Source organism: Cystoisospora suis, assembly GCF_002600585.1.
Source record: "Cystoisospora suis strain Wien I chromosome Unknown contig_216, whole genome shotgun sequence".
In the NCBI taxonomy this organism is placed as follows: Eukaryota; Apicomplexa; class Conoidasida; order Eucoccidiorida; family Sarcocystidae; genus Cystoisospora; species Cystoisospora suis.
Window position 1 is genome coordinate 53,960 of NW_027153018.1, and position 16,001 is coordinate 69,960.

Here is a 16,001-nt window from a genome sequence, read left to right on the forward strand (position 1 = left end):
GTTCTTATTCATGACTTAGCAACTGCAGGCACCACTAGTTACGAGCGAGCTACAAGGCTTTGCTTGCTCGAAGTCAAAAAACAGGAGACAGAGGATAAGAACGAGCAATGGAAGACCCGTCTCCGGTTGTTTGGTGGATGGATAGATGGTTCTCTAGTCTCTCCCAGGCCTGTCCCTTCCCCCGCCGCCCCCCCCCGCGCCGCTATTCTTACTTTGTGTCTGCGGTTACGATGTGTAGCCGGTTGCAGTAGTAAGCATCGATGGTCGGGGTGGTGTTTTTCTGCAGGAGTAGCATTGGGAGACAACACAGGATGCGGACGAGGAGTGAAATTGTTGAAGTGGGGTTGGTGACGGCCACTGTTCCTTGGACGGCGTTAGAAAATCCAAGAAAGAATAGTGAGCAACAGGAGCGGCACTACTCTTGGTTGCTTGCAGTGTACGTACACATCCTCGTCATGCTGACCACCACACATCCTCTAGTGTGTTTGCTTATTGTCGATTGAGCTGTGGCCATTTCATCAGTTTTTTTCGCCTGTACCTCTCTACTTCGAATTTCCTTCTTTCTATTACTTTCTAGGTTTTCGTGGTTCTCCGTCTCTTGGAGACGAAGAGGAGAAACTGTTCAAATCTCCTCCACACAAGTAAGAATACAACCGAAAGCAGCAGGCAACAGGACAGGGCTTCCTATCTCTTTCCCCCGGTGTCTCCTTCGAGATCTGTTGTCACCTCTCTATCTCCTTCCTTGTTGCCCGATGTTGTCTAACACATGTTGCGACATTGGGTGTCCGTGCTCTCTTCTGTTCCGCCTTTCTGTCTCTTAGGGAAGACGTTTCTTTTACAACGAAAGGAAGTACAGAGAAAACACGCTATCAGTTCGCGAGGAAAAGAGCAGCCAGTCCGGAGTGACATCTCAACAGCCTTATTTCGTGTTACTTTTCCTCTTCGTTCCTTTAGAGACACTTCCTTCTCTTCGTTCCTGCGACGGTCAAATGATTTTCTCCATAGAAACGCTCACGTCCCTGGAAGCGCTTCTTCTGGATCATCTCTTACCCATTGTATTGCTGGCAGTTTACCTACTGTCTCATCTATTTTCTACACACGTCGCCCTCTTTCCGACCCTAGAAAGGACAGGGGGGGAGTTTGCAGCACATACACCTGGGGAATCAGGCTATACATGCCCGATCCCTTCTTTAAGATCGGAGTCAGGAAGTGGTGGCTGTACACATGATGCAAAATAAGGAGGAAATACTTTTTCTTTCTTTTCATCCTCTTGTTCTGTACCTCTGGGAAGCTGAAGAATCTCCTCACATTTGCTTTGTTTGCGTCCTGCTGTGAAAAAGCAGTGAGGAGTGGGTGAGAGAGACTTTCGTGTCGAAAGGCGTTAACCAAAAAGGCCATCTGTCTGTCTGGCTTACACTTTACTTACAACATCTCTTGCTGAACTCTTCACCCTGCAGAAACTGTCGGGGTAACCTCAGTGAGAATCATCTACAGCAGCCCGCATGCATCAAGACCCGGGAGAACCCAAGGCATGTCAGGGTCACCTCGATTCTAGATATATATACATGTATTGTCGTACGAAGACGGATATCGGTGTGTATGTATCTACATACGTATATATACCGCTACACCGTCTAAGCCATTCTTTTGTTCTTGGTGCTGCAGACTACCTACCTTCTTTCAGCTTTCCTTCTCAACGCAGACAGCAGACAGGCGGAGATCTCTGTATCTGTCGCCGTCACCTCACGAGGGGTTGATTGCATTGAGACTATGCGGGACTACGTCATCGCCATCACTGTCCGATACCATGCGTTTCTTTTCTGACTCCTCATGGGCCTCCGCCTTCCCTTGTGTTTTCTTCTTTTTTGGTAGGTTCAGAAGATTGTTTTGTCGGTGATTCTTCAAAATGACGTTCCTTTCTTTCCTAAAGGGACATACAAAATGCCATGGAGGAGTCGGAGCTTCTCCTACGGTCGACGAATTGTTCGAGGCACAGGCCAAGAGCCATTGCCATCTCTTTTCTCCTCAGATAGAAGATAATACCACCCCCAATGAGGTATGTGAGAAATGAACTCGGTAGACAGGATATGCTTCTTTTCTATCTTCTACGGCTGGAAAACGGGCGTCTGTGTTTCCATCCGGGGCGAGTCCGACGTATACATGAATACGTGTGGGAGCCTGGTCAAAACTCTTTCGTCGTAATCGTAGTTGCTAGTGACTATGTATGTAGATGAATGTATGCGTTGTATCCTGCAAGTTTCATGGAGAGTTTGCCTGTTGATTCGGACAAGGAATAGCTGGGAAAGTCTTGGGTGTCCGGAGGGTCTTTTTGTAGAGGCTTTCTGATCTGCATGCGCGTGTAATGTTCTCACTGAAGATCAGACGAGTTCGCCATTTTCAGTAGAGCTTAGGAGTAGTATTACATGCGGGGTAGAAGTTGAAAGCGTCTCTGTCACCCGATGGGGTGTATGGCCAAGAGAAGGAGGCTCAGATGTCGTAAACGAGAGACTGGACATTTGTATCCCTTCCTTCTCTAGCATGCAGTGACAGCCGTTGCTCCCCCTGTGTAAGCTGTAGCTTCACGACTTAACTAGCTAGGTCACCTTTTTCTGTCTTTCTCGTGAGGCCAGGCATGGCCGGCTGAAGGGTGGGAGAGGGAATGAAGGAGGAGAACAGAGAAGACAACTTCCGTTTTCTTTGGTCGCTCAGTCTCTTCTCTTTAGTCGTGAAGAAGACCTCTGTGTCTTACCAATAGAACGGAGTTGCTGCAGATCGACAATAGGAGTTTCTTACTTTTCCGGCCATAGATGTTACGGGCTCAATCTCGATGGACAGGAAGATTAGGCGATACATCTGTTGCAAGTGATCTTTGTTTGATATTCATGTAAGGAAGTTACATACAGGTGTAGGTGTATCGACATTATCTTTCTTACACCGGTGTTACTCACTACCTATCTTTCTACTTCCAGGTTATGAGGCGTCACTTCAAGCCTCATTTACCACCGGTCTTCTCCTCCGCCCATGGCATCACTACGGCTCCCTGCAAAGATACCGATCTCGTCAACAAACAAGTATGTGGTGGTCGAAAGAAAGAGAGGAGCCATGGCGGCATTCGGTTTTCTGGTCTTTCTGGTTTTCTTTCTCTGTGTGTCAGCTCTTCGGTTGCGTTTCCATGACCGGCATGCCCGGCTGAAGGGTGGGAGAGGGAATGAAGGAGGAGAACAGAGAAGACAACTTTCGTTTTCTTTGGTCGCTCAGTCTCTTCTTTCTTTAGGCGTGAACAAGACCTCTGTGTCTTACCAATAGAACGGAGTGTGGCTCGCTCGTTCTTTATTCAGCACTCGTGGTGCTGATTGTTCCTCTGAGCTTCCCCCCGTTGCTAAGCATCGCAGACAGTGATATGAGAGACACTCGCATATCTGCTTTCTCTTTCTCCTTAGTATACGAAGCAAGCTTTCGTATCCTAGAAGAATCCTTTTCTCTTCCAGTGAGCTCTCTCGCATAGAGCGAAGAAGCGTGTATGCCGTATATATGCACACGTATTCCTGTACACGTCAGTGACTCTACAGGCGTATGCTTGTGTATGTATGGTGACATGTGTCGATTTCGATGTTTGCATTTCTTCGCTTCCTCTGTTTCAAACCAGCTAGGTGGAAGTCTCAAATACAAGCGAGTCCGTCACCGTTGTAGACGGCAGCTTTTGTGTGTGTGTTGTTGACTGGAAAGGATGAGAAGAACAACGCCCCTCATGTTCTCTCAGCTGACGACCAGAGGATTCTCGCAGGCTTGTTCCCCAACACGATTGAGACTCCGTTCTATCTCCTTAGTGCTGCTCATTCCTCTTCCCCCGCACCCACTAGCCCTCTTAAGGTTGGTGTAGTTCTCTCGGGAGGCCAAGCAGCTGGTGGTCACAACGTTATCTGTGGTATCTACGACTTCGTCAAGAAGGTATGTATGCTTTATCTCTTCTGGCAAGAAGTTCCTCATACTATCTCGCCACCAAGCCTGCTCTCAGTTGTTGGTCAGCCGTGTTCTAATACCAGCATCTCCCCGGTACTGAACGGAAACCAGCTAGCTGTGTATGTCTAGACATGGCGTCGTTGTGATCCGCGTGAACGAAAATGTCAACTGGTGCCACTTCGTTCTACGTGTTCTCCCGGAGACATTCATAAATTTCGTCATTTGCTGTAAGTCTTTCATGCATCACATAAGCTCCGTCAGCCCCCCCAAACTCCAACAGCTCTACTGATCAACTACACGGTCGAAGCAAGTATCTTCTATGACTTAGTTTTTCTGTATTACCGAAGTATCCAACTCCAGAGATAGCAGTCAGCTCTGTCATCCTCACGAAAGGAGACAGAGAGGGAAGCACCGTATGTCTTTATGTGACCAACTTCGGAGGAAAGGAAGAGAGTGAACATGTACAGAAGAGAGGGTGATAAACGACATTATCGTGAGTGCTGCATGCATTGTTTTGCACTTAATTCTCAGGTTAACCCGGAAAGTGTGGTGTATGGATTCCTTGGAGGTCCCCATGGTGTCTACAGTCACGAGTACCGCGAGCTAACTCAGGAGACGATCGATCATTATCGTAATATGGGAGGGTTTGACATGATCCGAAGTGGACGTCACAAGATCGAGACAGATGAACAAAAACAGCAAAGTCTTGAAATCTGCGAGAAACTTAACCTGAATGGTCTGGTGGTTATTGGCGGGGATGATTCAAACACGAATGCAGCTATCTTGGCGGAATACTTCAAGGTAAGCATAAGTCTATATACATATACATACATCGTCATCGCTCTCAATGCTTTATCAGCGTCGCCATGTCAAGACGATCTGTAGCTTGGTCAAGGTATATTCTTAGTTACCTCGGTATATGTCTATTACATGCACAGTTGTGTGTACGTGTGTGTGTCGATCTTCATCGAAGTTGCAATAGACTCGTGGCGATTTGACTTCGATGGAAGGTCGGGACAACCAGTGTTCAAGAAGGAAGACCTCCAGGTCTTCTGTTGAGTGCTCATGGAGCATCGGCGGCCACGCTATTTCTGAATTGAAGGTGCTTGCTCTTCATCTCGCGACTCATGCATTCATAGCCCGTCCTGCGTCTCTCTTCGCTTCGTTTTCAAGTTCGTCATCTTCATATGCCTGGCTTCGGGCATCTCTCCTGAGATGCAGCAGTTGTGTTGACACCTACACAATAGGTGGTCCAATACGTACATACGGAGATATCTATCCATACATATATGTTACAGACAAGCTACTAATATATGCGTATATACGTTTCTTTTCGCGTGTCTCAGCTTGATTACTTTAGAGTGTGACCTTTTTTTTTCGCTTGCCTGCGGATTGTGTTGGGTTGTTCTATGGTCTAACTTGCTGCTGCTCTTTCTTTCTTGGTGTGGTTGTGCTCGTAGTCCAAGGGAAGCTCGACGTGCGTCATCGGTTGCCCTAAGACAATCGATGGTGACTTGAAGAATCGATTTGTTGAGATCTCCTTCGGATTTGACACCGCATGCAAAACATACAGCCAAGCTATTGGAAATCTGATGAAAGATGCGATGACCGGGGGTAAGCGTCTCCATTCTATGGCTTCCGCGTAGCGTTTGCCTGCAAACTTGTCCAGAGCTGTCTCTTTACTTGTCTTCCTGTTGGCTCTCGAGTACAAGAGAAGAGGAGAGGAGCTCATTGAAAGTTGTTCCGGAGTTCTTGGTTGTTTCGCTATCCACTGCTTCATACCGTGGTATCGCGCGCTCTTCCCTACCTCTGCAGTGAAGATTCATGAAGGTGTATGTATGTAAATATATGCGGCACCATTCAGTGTCAGTGCACAGTCTGGAGAGCACACATCCTCCTCGTCTCTTCCAATAGTACACCTAACTTTATCACTCTACAATGTCTCAAAACGACTCCTAGTGTAGATGCTTTCTTCTGTTTCTTTCAGGTCGCACATACCACTTCGTTCGACTTATGGGTCGTAGCGCGTCGCTTATTACCCTTGAGTGTGCCATGCAGACACACCCGAACTACACGTTCATTGGTAAGACACAAGCCATACAGGCGCGCGCCGGCTGTCTTGTTTGGTTCCTGTCGTCGGGGACATATTGAGCACGTGCCGTTCCATGAAGAGGTTTAGATAGAATATCACACCGTGATGGAACGCCACGGCGCTTTTGCCGTCCCAAAAACGAAGCAAGTCCAGGGGCGAAAGATGTAGCGGGCAGATTTGAGGAGGGTCCTGGCTTCTTTTTCACTCTTTCGTAGGGGGAGGTTTCTTTGAAAAAGAGGTGCATTCGGTCTCCCTCTTTTGTTTTCGAGTGCTAGTTTTGTGCTTTCTGTCATCGGATACTTCCCAAAGGTTTACTCCTTGTGAATCGGAAGAAGGACGATCTATTTGGCGGTTTGTTACCTACGGACAGACACAGGTGTCTAGGGGGTAGAATACATACGTATGTATATACATGTATGCATCTATCTATATAAACAGTATATATATGTATACTGCATTTCAACCGCGTAGTGTCTTTCCCGTCTCGTCCATTCAGGCGAGGAAGTGTTGGCTGAGAAGCAGTCGCTCCATCAGCTAGTTGAGTCTCTGGCTAACCTTGTGGAAGCTCGTCATGAGCAGAATAAGCACTTTGGAGTTGTCCTGCTTCCTGAAGGCCTTATTGAGTTTATTCCTGAGGTGAGTGTTGCGTACGTCCTCAGTAAGCAGGGTAGACAGCGAAGGCTGAAGACTTTGGTCGATGTATTCTTTGACTCACTGAGACGGTAGCTGTAGATGAATGAGGGCATTGCTGTACGTTGGGAGCATAGACACATGAATGAATACGTCATCCAGTATACAGTAGCCTCGAAGTGTTTGCTTGCTTCCGGAGAACGAAGAGTACAAACGTTTACATCTAGACGTAGTGCGTGTAAGTGCGGGAATGGAGGGCGGAGGGGTTACGGGGTTTTGCTGTATAGATCTTCCCCAGAAAAGAGAAGTCGACCGGAATAGGCATTCGGTGTAAGAGTCGGGTGTCTGTTGAGGAGGCGCTTCACTAGACGTGAACAACAGTTCAAATCTGTGTGTTTGGCAGATAGTTCTGTGAGTGTGGGGAAGACATTCCTCGATTGTTACGCTAGCCTCATTTCTTCGGAGATCTTGATGGAGAGAATAGAGACCTTTCATTTATCTGCATGTTTCTGGTGGGATTCTTTTCTTGTCAGGTGGGGGTGTTGATCAGTGAAATCAACAACATCGTTGCAGCTGGAGAGTTTGATGTGTCGAAGCTCTCTAAAGAAAGCCGTTCAGTCTTTGAGGAGCTTCCTGAACACACCCGCCAGCAACTTCTTCTTGATCGTGATCCTCATGGAAATGTCCAGGTTCGTCCACCCTACATCATCGGCTTGTAGACCAATTCACGCATGTACGTCGATCGGATGTATTCGACATGTGCATTGATAGTATATAGTGATAAGCATCTTCGACAGTCTATGGGTGGTTGGTTGAATGGAAGTTTCTTTTATGATTGTATGCGTGCCGTGACTTGGATAGGCTCTTGAGAGAAGACATACAGTTCTGTAGGTGATGGGTGATTCTCCAATGCGGAAAGCGTATCTGTATTAAGACGTCATAGTCGCAGTAGATATCGCCGTGCGCGCATTCTCAGACCTCGGGCGTGCCAGTCAGGGCTCCTGCGGTGTGAAGGAGGTTTCCTACCTTGTGGGTGATACGGCTATATGGGAAGTCGACAGGAGGCTCACCACGTAATGCTGTCCGAAGAAGTGAACACACGGAGTGAGAGGCTTGAGGCAGTGCGAGCTTACTCTTTTTCTGCGAAAGGTCGAAGGATGTAGGTGGCGTACTGAGGACTTTCAGACGGGAACGCTGAAAGGCATATGGATACGGTGGCCGTGGTGTTGTGTGATTTTCACGTCGTTTCTCAGGTCGCTATGATCCACACGGAGAAGCTGTTGATGCAGATGACTGAGGCCGAGCTCGTCAAGCGTGGATTCAAGGGAAGCTTCCATGCGCAGTCCCATTACCTTGGCTATGAGGGTCGTAGCGGCTTTCCTTCGGACTTCGATGCGACGTATTGCTATGGTCTTGGAAATGTGGCAGGAGCTCTCATTCAGAATAAGGTCAGTTGGATCAGAGTGCACGCACATGCACAAGGGAGGGGGTGTTTCTTTCTTCGGGCACTAACCCCTCTACCAAAGCCCATTCGCTCACTTAGGTTTTGGCCGTACTTTCACGTGTCTGTGTATAGGCATGTCTGAGGTGTTACATAGAGCGTACGCTTTCGGCAGCAGCGAGGGTTATCGGCAGTAGCTTCTGCGTTTCGTTTGCACGGAGGGATGTGTGGAAGATTCCCGTTGTAGTACGATGTATGGCGTCTGTACGGAGGGAGAGGGGGGCCGGAGGCGAATTTTATTCTTCGCATTCATATGCTCCACGCCTGAGCGACGTGAGGATTAACTAATAATGATGGTGGTAGTACGAGCGTGCTTTCCAGGCGGTAGATACGTGGCATCTTCTCAAGAAGGCCGTCCATATACCGTTCGTGTTCCTTAAAATACGCAAGGCGAAGCGAGTGAATGCAACTGACTTCATCGAATTCATCTAAGGGGACCACCTATGCATGCACTCAGACCTGCGTTGCGAGGTCGTCTCAGCTCGGAGTACCCGCAGAGGCAGTGATGTGTGTGGTTCGGCAGCCCAATTCTCCTTACACATATGGTGGCGCTTGAACTCGGCGCCTGACTTGCGTACGTGTCTCGGTTCTTCCGAAACATCTACCTACACAGGTCACCGCCTGCATGGCAGTCCTGAAGGACATGAGCTCCTCCTCTAACCCGGCGGACTGGAAAGCAGCGGGTGTTCCTCTGACGAAGATGATGAACCTGGAGACTCGTAAGGGCAAGGCGAACGTCCCGGTTATCAAGAAGTTCCTTGTCGATATCGAGCGACCCATGTTCAAGGCTTTTGCTGAGGTAAAAACACACACATAAACTCCTCTAGCATGTGAGCTGCACTGCCGATGCTTATCTATTTGCAGGGGCGCATCGACCTGGGAACTAGCACTAAGAGTGGACAGGCCCAAGAAACTTCACCTTGCCGGCAAGGGATTGTTTGAAACGCGAGATCGTGGTACATGTCCGTGCATAGTTTTCAGTCTGTCTTTGGGTTACTCTTGCGTGTCATCACTGTATGGATGTGAACGTATCTGCCTCTACACGTGGGTTTCGGCTTGAAGTGAGGGATCGACGCTGATGCTGTGAGGTTTCCGCGGGTACATAAGGAACTTCGCCTACACTTTGGTCGGTCTCAGTCGAGTGTTCGAGCCTTTTGCTTTCTCCCATGCTTCTTCAGGTTCGCGATATGTGGAGGCTGTCGGACTGCTACCAGATCCCGGGCCCCATGCAGCTGAACACACCCACTCCCATTCTGCCTTTCACGCTCACAGGTGCTCCTTCGTCATCTACACTGAAGGCATCAAGCGCTACCGGAGGATTCGCGCGTGAGCGTGCAGAGGTTGAACCTGTGATTCCTGCGGTGCTTCACTCCAGCAAAGACACCATCGGTCTTCACATTGAGAATCCTGCATCCTCTTCTCACCCATCTCTGAGCAACTGGAAGTCTCACATCGGCGGACTCTTCCCCCTCGTCAGCGCAGAGGGCGGGGAGTTCTTGGGTGGTGTATGCACCCTGCGCAAAGTCAAGACAAAGGAGAAACCTAAGGTTGGTGTGGTACTCCTCGGAAATGAGAGGCCAGGCACCTCCAATGTACTCTATGGTCTGGTACAGCGTGTCTGTACACATGCTGGCGGCAAGGTCGTTGGGTTCAAGGGAGCTAAAGGTCTCCTTCACAAGGATTATGTAACTGTCTCGGAAAAGGATGCTGCGGCTGGCAAGAATCAACCTGCCTTTGCCATGCTCGGCAGGACCGAAATGGAAGAGCTCGAACTGGGAACCGAAGTAAGAATAGAGTGTTACCGGGCATTGCATGCTGTCTCGACACTTCCAGACTATCCTGTCGTGTCAGCGCGCTCTGTCGTAGGAAAGCAGTACTTTGTAATCATCTTCAGATCAATGGTGGACTACAGATACAGAGAAAAAGAATCACTTGTTCCGCGTTGTACTCATCGACTCCAGTATAAGTCTTATTTGAAATAGCGTCGGTACGGGGTAGGAGTTCAGTGTATACGTAGGTCCACCTGACACGAAATTGGTTTGCGGTGGCCGTGTTTATAGCGAATCTGTCTGTACTGCTCAGCAATCGTCTTCATTCGTTTCGGCAGCCTACATTGTCGAGGTGTGGTACTCTCTCTTGCATAGTGTGCTGGTGGCGTCTTCCTCTTCTCCGGTTTGCAGCAAGGCCTACGGACCGCAGCAGCTACAATCAAAGAGGTCGGGCTGAACGCCCTTGTGGTGATTGGATGGACTTACTTGCACGCCTCTGTGCTGTCTGAACTCCTGGCAAGCCAGAATGTGCCTGCACGCGTCGTTAGCGTCGAAGCTAGTGGAGACTGCGGTGATTTCCCCCCTCATGGAGCTTTGAAAGTCTTGAAAGAACTCTCCGGAAAGAATGTCATCACCGGCGATGCCAGCGGAAGTATGTACCCCTCTCCAGCTGTACACCTGCTCGATTGCCCTACAAAACTGTAGCTTGCAGGCTGAGAACCTGATCTGCTATTTTCAGCCCTGGAGCGTGTGTAGCGTCGCAGCTCTCCGTGGACAGTCTCAGTCCACATACGTCCCCTCCACATGCGTTCCATACTGTGTGGAAAAACGCCGCTTGGTTTGTGCGTGCCTGTGCCCCATGCTGAAAGGGAGAACAAAGCCACTGATGTGCACTCGTGAATGTATGCGAAATGGACGTGTTCCTCCGTATTTCATTGTTGTATATCTGTTAAGCTGGATCTTGGTCGATGCTCGGACCACGATCTATAAAATGGTCAGCAGAGGCTCGCCGTCTTCGTCTCATCATATATCAGCAGGCTTTAGGTACATGTATTCAGCTTGTTAAGGGGTTCTCATACGGCGCTTGGATACATGTGAGGACTTCGTACCTCAGCGCCCTAATCTGTGGGTGTCGATTTCGGTGTCTCTTTGTATTGCGGCCTGCAGGATGCGGTTGCCCAGCTGTCGGCACGAAGCTGATGGCCCTGAGTGGATGCGAGGCTCTTGGCTTCGATACTGAGACAAAGGTTGCTTCTGAGATGACTGGTGAGTGAGAGGAAAGATGGATAGATACAGTGACAAGCATCCACACTTCCCTGGGAGAGCCGTTCAGGTTGACCAACAAGAACAGACGCTATTGCATCAAATCTCTCTCTTTCCCGCTCCACTGTATACACGAGTCCGGTTTCCACCATGGTTAAACCCGTTCACATTGTGGGATGACAGTCATCCTAGTATTTTGGGTGAGGATTTCACGTGCGCTTGTATCTGTCGACATTTGTTCATAAATCCTGTCTATTCCTCTTTTCTTTCAGCTAATCTCTTAACAGACAGCAACAGCGCAGCTAAATACTTCTACTTCTGCCAGGTTTCTGGAGGTCTTGAAGCTGAATGCGAAGTTGGTCTTCAGACACACCCTAACGTTGTCGTCTCTACTCGAAAGTTCAAGGACGAGCCATTCAGCAAGGTCGTCACGGTAAGAAGTCTTTTCGTCCCAGGCGCTGTACGCGACACTTTTACACATTTTTCATCTTCGTCTTGCATACGAGGATGCAGAGGAATTTTCCGCTGTAGTCGTTTCTGCTTTCCTTTTTTTTGGCATCGCGCAAGACCTAACCGCGAAAGTCTGACGACGATGATGGGAAAGTGCTTGGTTGTCGCTGCATAGAGGTTCCACTCTTGCGTGTCGTGCGCACGTCTTCAGGACACGCAGGCCGGCTACCTTGTTGCGGAATAGGTCGCCTGCACAGCAGCTAATGAAACGTACAAAGACCAAACATGTGTCATGTGAGACACCATAAACATATATATGAATATTTTCCGACCGAACATATATTCTTACTTAGACGTAGGTTCTGGTGGCTCGGCTGAGAAATATGTATGTACATTCATGAGACTTCTTTTTATGGTCCTCTATCCAGGTAGTGAACTGATATACTGGGGGACAGATGGAGTGGTGTGCGATGGTGTCTGTCATGCTAGGCTGTCGCGTCTGTCCAAGGGCAGCTGTCTATCTCTACAGGTTGCTGTAGGTTTCCTAAACACGTATGTGTGTAGGTGCATTGAGCTCTGTGGTGTCTTTCTTTTCTGTTCTGTCCAGTTCGTGGCTGATGCCGTAAAACAACGCGCAGACGCCAAGAAGAACTTCGGTGTCACTGTCATCAACGAGAATTTCTTCTCTCTTCACAAGGAGGTTAGTCTCCGATTTCCTTCTGCCTTCTTGAAGGGTTCTTTCTTGTGTCGACGTCCAGAGTGGCATGTTGCTCTATGGTTTCATCCTTCTAGAGAATGGTTATGCGTCGCTTTCCGTACGTAGCTGCAGATGACTCACGCTTTGTGGGAGAGCGGATCGTACCTTCTCGAGCCTATCCTGGATCAGTTGCTCAAAGTCTTTGTATGTGAAGATATCGTACCGCTGAGAGGAAGGAACCAAAGATTTCTCTGATTCCATCTCCCCACTCCTAAGCTATCTCGGAGGAAGTGACAGGATGTTCTAGTGCCTACCTTCTTTCTTGTTCGTAGGTAGTGATCGATGAACTGACGACTTGGTGTAATGATCGGTTTATCCGTCCCTCCCATTTTTGTTTACATATGAGGTGCCCAAGTAGACTCATTCCTCTTTGTTGAGCTTCAGTTTGTTTTGACTTCTCTGTGTGTGTATGTGTTTAGCTAAGGCGTCTCGCCCTCGAGATTCATCTGCATTGCTTGTCACATCATACCGCCAGACTTACAGGAAGCTCCTCATCTGAGCTGGAAACGGAAGAATTCTCTAAGGTTCGCGCAGCTCTGTCAGAGGGATCAGGAAGTCTTATGGATTCCTTCCCTGTGGCCTTCCAGCATCGTCTTATCCGAGCTGTCCGAACTCACAAGTTCCCCAAGGCCGTTATGAGGTTCCCTACACATGAGCTCCTTGCTGCGATGGTAAGTCGTCACCGCAGTAGGGAATAGCTAGAAAGGACGACAGTGACGTTGCTTGCGTCGCCACACCCGGTATACGAGGCAAGTGTAGGGGTCAGGAAGCCCACTTGTGTCGGCTGCTGGTTCATAGATTTATAGAGGAAAGTGAGATGAGTATGCATATACGCAGCAGGACGCGTCTGTTTCTAGGTAACCTTTCCGGTTCTCGTTCTGATGTTTGGTAGACAGCATATCAGATTTCAAGGAGTGATTTGGTTCTAGGTGTGGCGTCAAGACCTGGACGACGCGAGTATTAACGGTGCTCATTTGTTGAGGGCGTATGCAGCAAGTACAGATGATTTCTTCCTCCTGCGTAATCAGTGTGATCTTGTGGACGACGCAAGCAAGATACAAAGGCAGCAGAAAAGCTAGTAGTAGCGCCACCCCAAACATATATGATCTGCTAGGAGAGAGGACGAATAGGTGATTTGTCTCTTCGGCATATGGTTTCATGACAGCGTGGTGGAACAGCGGATCTTTGACGAAGCTGGCCTCGAACAAGTATATGTCTCTTCTTGCTTTTCACGTTTACAATTCTCCAGAGTGTGCACCGCCAGCCTTACGTGTGTGAAGGTTATTTGTTGATTTGCATAAGAGGTTCTTCTGTCGATCGCCTGAGAGGTGAAGACAGCTCGGTGGTTCAGGAGCGTGCATCAACCTTTGTGTGTGTGTGCGTGTGTGTGTGTGCGTAAATTTTTGTAGGTCGCCGCTCACTTGAAGAAGGAAAAGGGAGAAGGCAAATTCTCGGGCAGCTTCTCACCAGTGTGTTTCGAGTTCAGTGCTTCTGTAAGTTCCCCGAGATTCAGTTGCTGAGGCTTTTTCGTGCATTCGCGCAAGTTTCTGGTGTGTATGTTACTGTTTTACGCTGTGCTGGTCTGAACACAAGATGAGCGCAGTATTGACAGTGCTGGCAATAGTCAGGCAGCCTTGAAGCCTGTTGCTTTCCCTAGTGACTCAGTAGCCATGTAGCTGAGGCAGCAGAGAACGAAATTACCGCTTCCAGTCTTACTTCGCTGCGTGCGGGATAGGCTTGCTAGCTGTTTCTGTTCCGTTTCACGCCCTCGACATTCCCAGTAACAATGAGGCGGTTGTCTGTCCCGCATGTAAATAGTCAGTCAGTCATTATGACCCACGGAGTTCTAAGATGGGCGTACGCGTGACGAGCATGTACGGTCTTCTAAGGACCTCTCCAGAGGATGGTCACGACAATTAAGTCGTAACTTGCCGATACTGACACGCAACTCCTCACGTCTTTTGTTTTTCGTTCACTGAGACGGGCCACGGGATTTCGCGCTCGTGTTCCTTTGCAGAAAGTGTTGAGTCTCGGACAGCCTCCCGGCTGGACCTCGCCAATAATCTCTGGCGGCGTTTCACAGTAGACATGGTCTCGCGCGCTGTGAGCTACATCGCTATCCTGGTCCGTGCTGTATCACGCGAAGTGGCGAAGGTTGGTGTTATTGGGGTTGTTTTCAGTTACTTGCACGTTTGTCGTCTTTGTCCCTGTATGTACAGCTGAGCGCTTCGTATCCATCATACTACGATTGTAGTTTGGGAGCGGCCCTTGGTCAGTTTGCTGGTCTCTGCACGATCTCCCACTCGCTACCTACTCACGCAGTCCACGTGAGCGTCTCCAACCCAACGTGCTCTCCTTCGCAGTGGGAGCCTCTAGTCATGCCAACCGCATCCTTGGCAGCACAAGCTCACTGCTTGGGGTTCTCCGACAGTCCAGCCGCATCACCCCAAGACCAAGGAGAGGGCGCCCCATTGTACCTTGGGGTCGTCTCATCTCAAGAGGGCGAGTCGCTTTTCTGTCTAAGCAGCGGGTGCTGCAGTGATTCCGGCAAATGCGGCACAACGTCAGTTAGCCAGCTTGTCGACGAGGGCATGCAGTCAGGCAAAGGCGACTGGATCTCGGCGGAGAAATACTGCAACCCAGGGCCTCTCCAGTTTGCTGATTCGGGAAAGAACTACTACTATTCTCGCACTCTCTGGGAAGCCTCAAAGGGAGCTATGAAGAGTCAGATCTCTGTCGGTGGAGAGGGTGCGTGCTGCCGAGATCAGTGAGACAGCACGATTGAGACATTTGAAGCAACAAACTGGCGATTCGCTCTTGAAGGGGGAGCGTTGGCGTGGTATTGTGTGAACAGAATTGGTTTGTCCGTGGAAGACGTAGAACGGGGCTGTTCCTCAAAGAACAGTGTAAAGTGACTCGCTCCCGTTGATGCCGAAGGCGACGCCCTGTGTCTCATTCGTAGACGGCAGCAGTTGTCAGCTAAGAAAGGAGAAGGTAGGAAAGTCATAGCCGGAGAGTGTTGGGTGTATATGAGGAGGCGGGAACGACAAGGGGTACTAATTTACCGGAGTTGGGGTGCTGGACCCGAGCAGGCTCATAGAGAGTGGCTGGCCGAGTCGGTTGTTCTTTATGGACCAAGGATGAATAGTCGCAAACAGTCCGAGCAAGCGGCAGGACGGATCCAATGGTGCCGCTTTTCGGCGCACTAGCTTGTATTCACCGTTTTGGTGGCACTGGATTCTCGGGGGGGTTTATCCTGTAACCTCGGGAACATATCTATTCCGAAGTTCATGTGCAATAGGCAGTTGCGACTTAGTAATGTATTTATTGGCCGTGTAATAGGCTAGCGTTCACGTGTTGTCGATGGCGGCTTGCCGTCGCGCCCCTAAGGACTGGAAGACAGTGGTGTAAATTGTCGGTCATGCTTTAGTGGAGGATGTCCGCATGTCGGGTACATGACTACGTACATGCGTACATGTGCCGCTGGAAGCGACCTTACTCCCAGTAGCAATCTGTCTTGACAGTAAAGCCAGGGCGATCCGCGCGGGCGACGTCCATGACATTTGACCCTCTTTTTGT

General features: G+C 49.3%; 1 protein-coding gene across 1 annotated transcript; it reads left to right on the top strand.

Moving 5' to 3' along the window:
• Positions 1 to 531: 531 nt before the first annotated feature.
• Positions 532 to 15,193, top strand: CSUI_000558 (phosphofructokinase pfkii; the record flags this gene model as incomplete). Its single annotated transcript, XM_068060792.1, has 19 exons — positions 532 to 641; positions 1,873 to 2,056; positions 2,970 to 3,071; positions 3,727 to 3,948; positions 4,492 to 4,761; positions 5,421 to 5,574; positions 5,948 to 6,043; positions 6,549 to 6,688; positions 7,216 to 7,371; positions 7,936 to 8,130; positions 8,797 to 8,982; positions 9,362 to 9,967; positions 10,364 to 10,604; positions 11,120 to 11,218; positions 11,488 to 11,648; positions 12,273 to 12,365; positions 12,842 to 13,093; positions 13,832 to 13,915; positions 14,642 to 15,193. The coding sequence occupies exons 2-19, from the start codon at positions 1,907 to 1,909 to the stop codon at positions 15,191 to 15,193; spliced, it is 3,759 nt and encodes a 1,252-aa protein (XP_067927229.1). The 5' UTR covers positions 532 to 641; positions 1,873 to 1,906.
• Between the last annotated feature and the right edge of the window lie 808 nt (positions 15,194 to 16,001).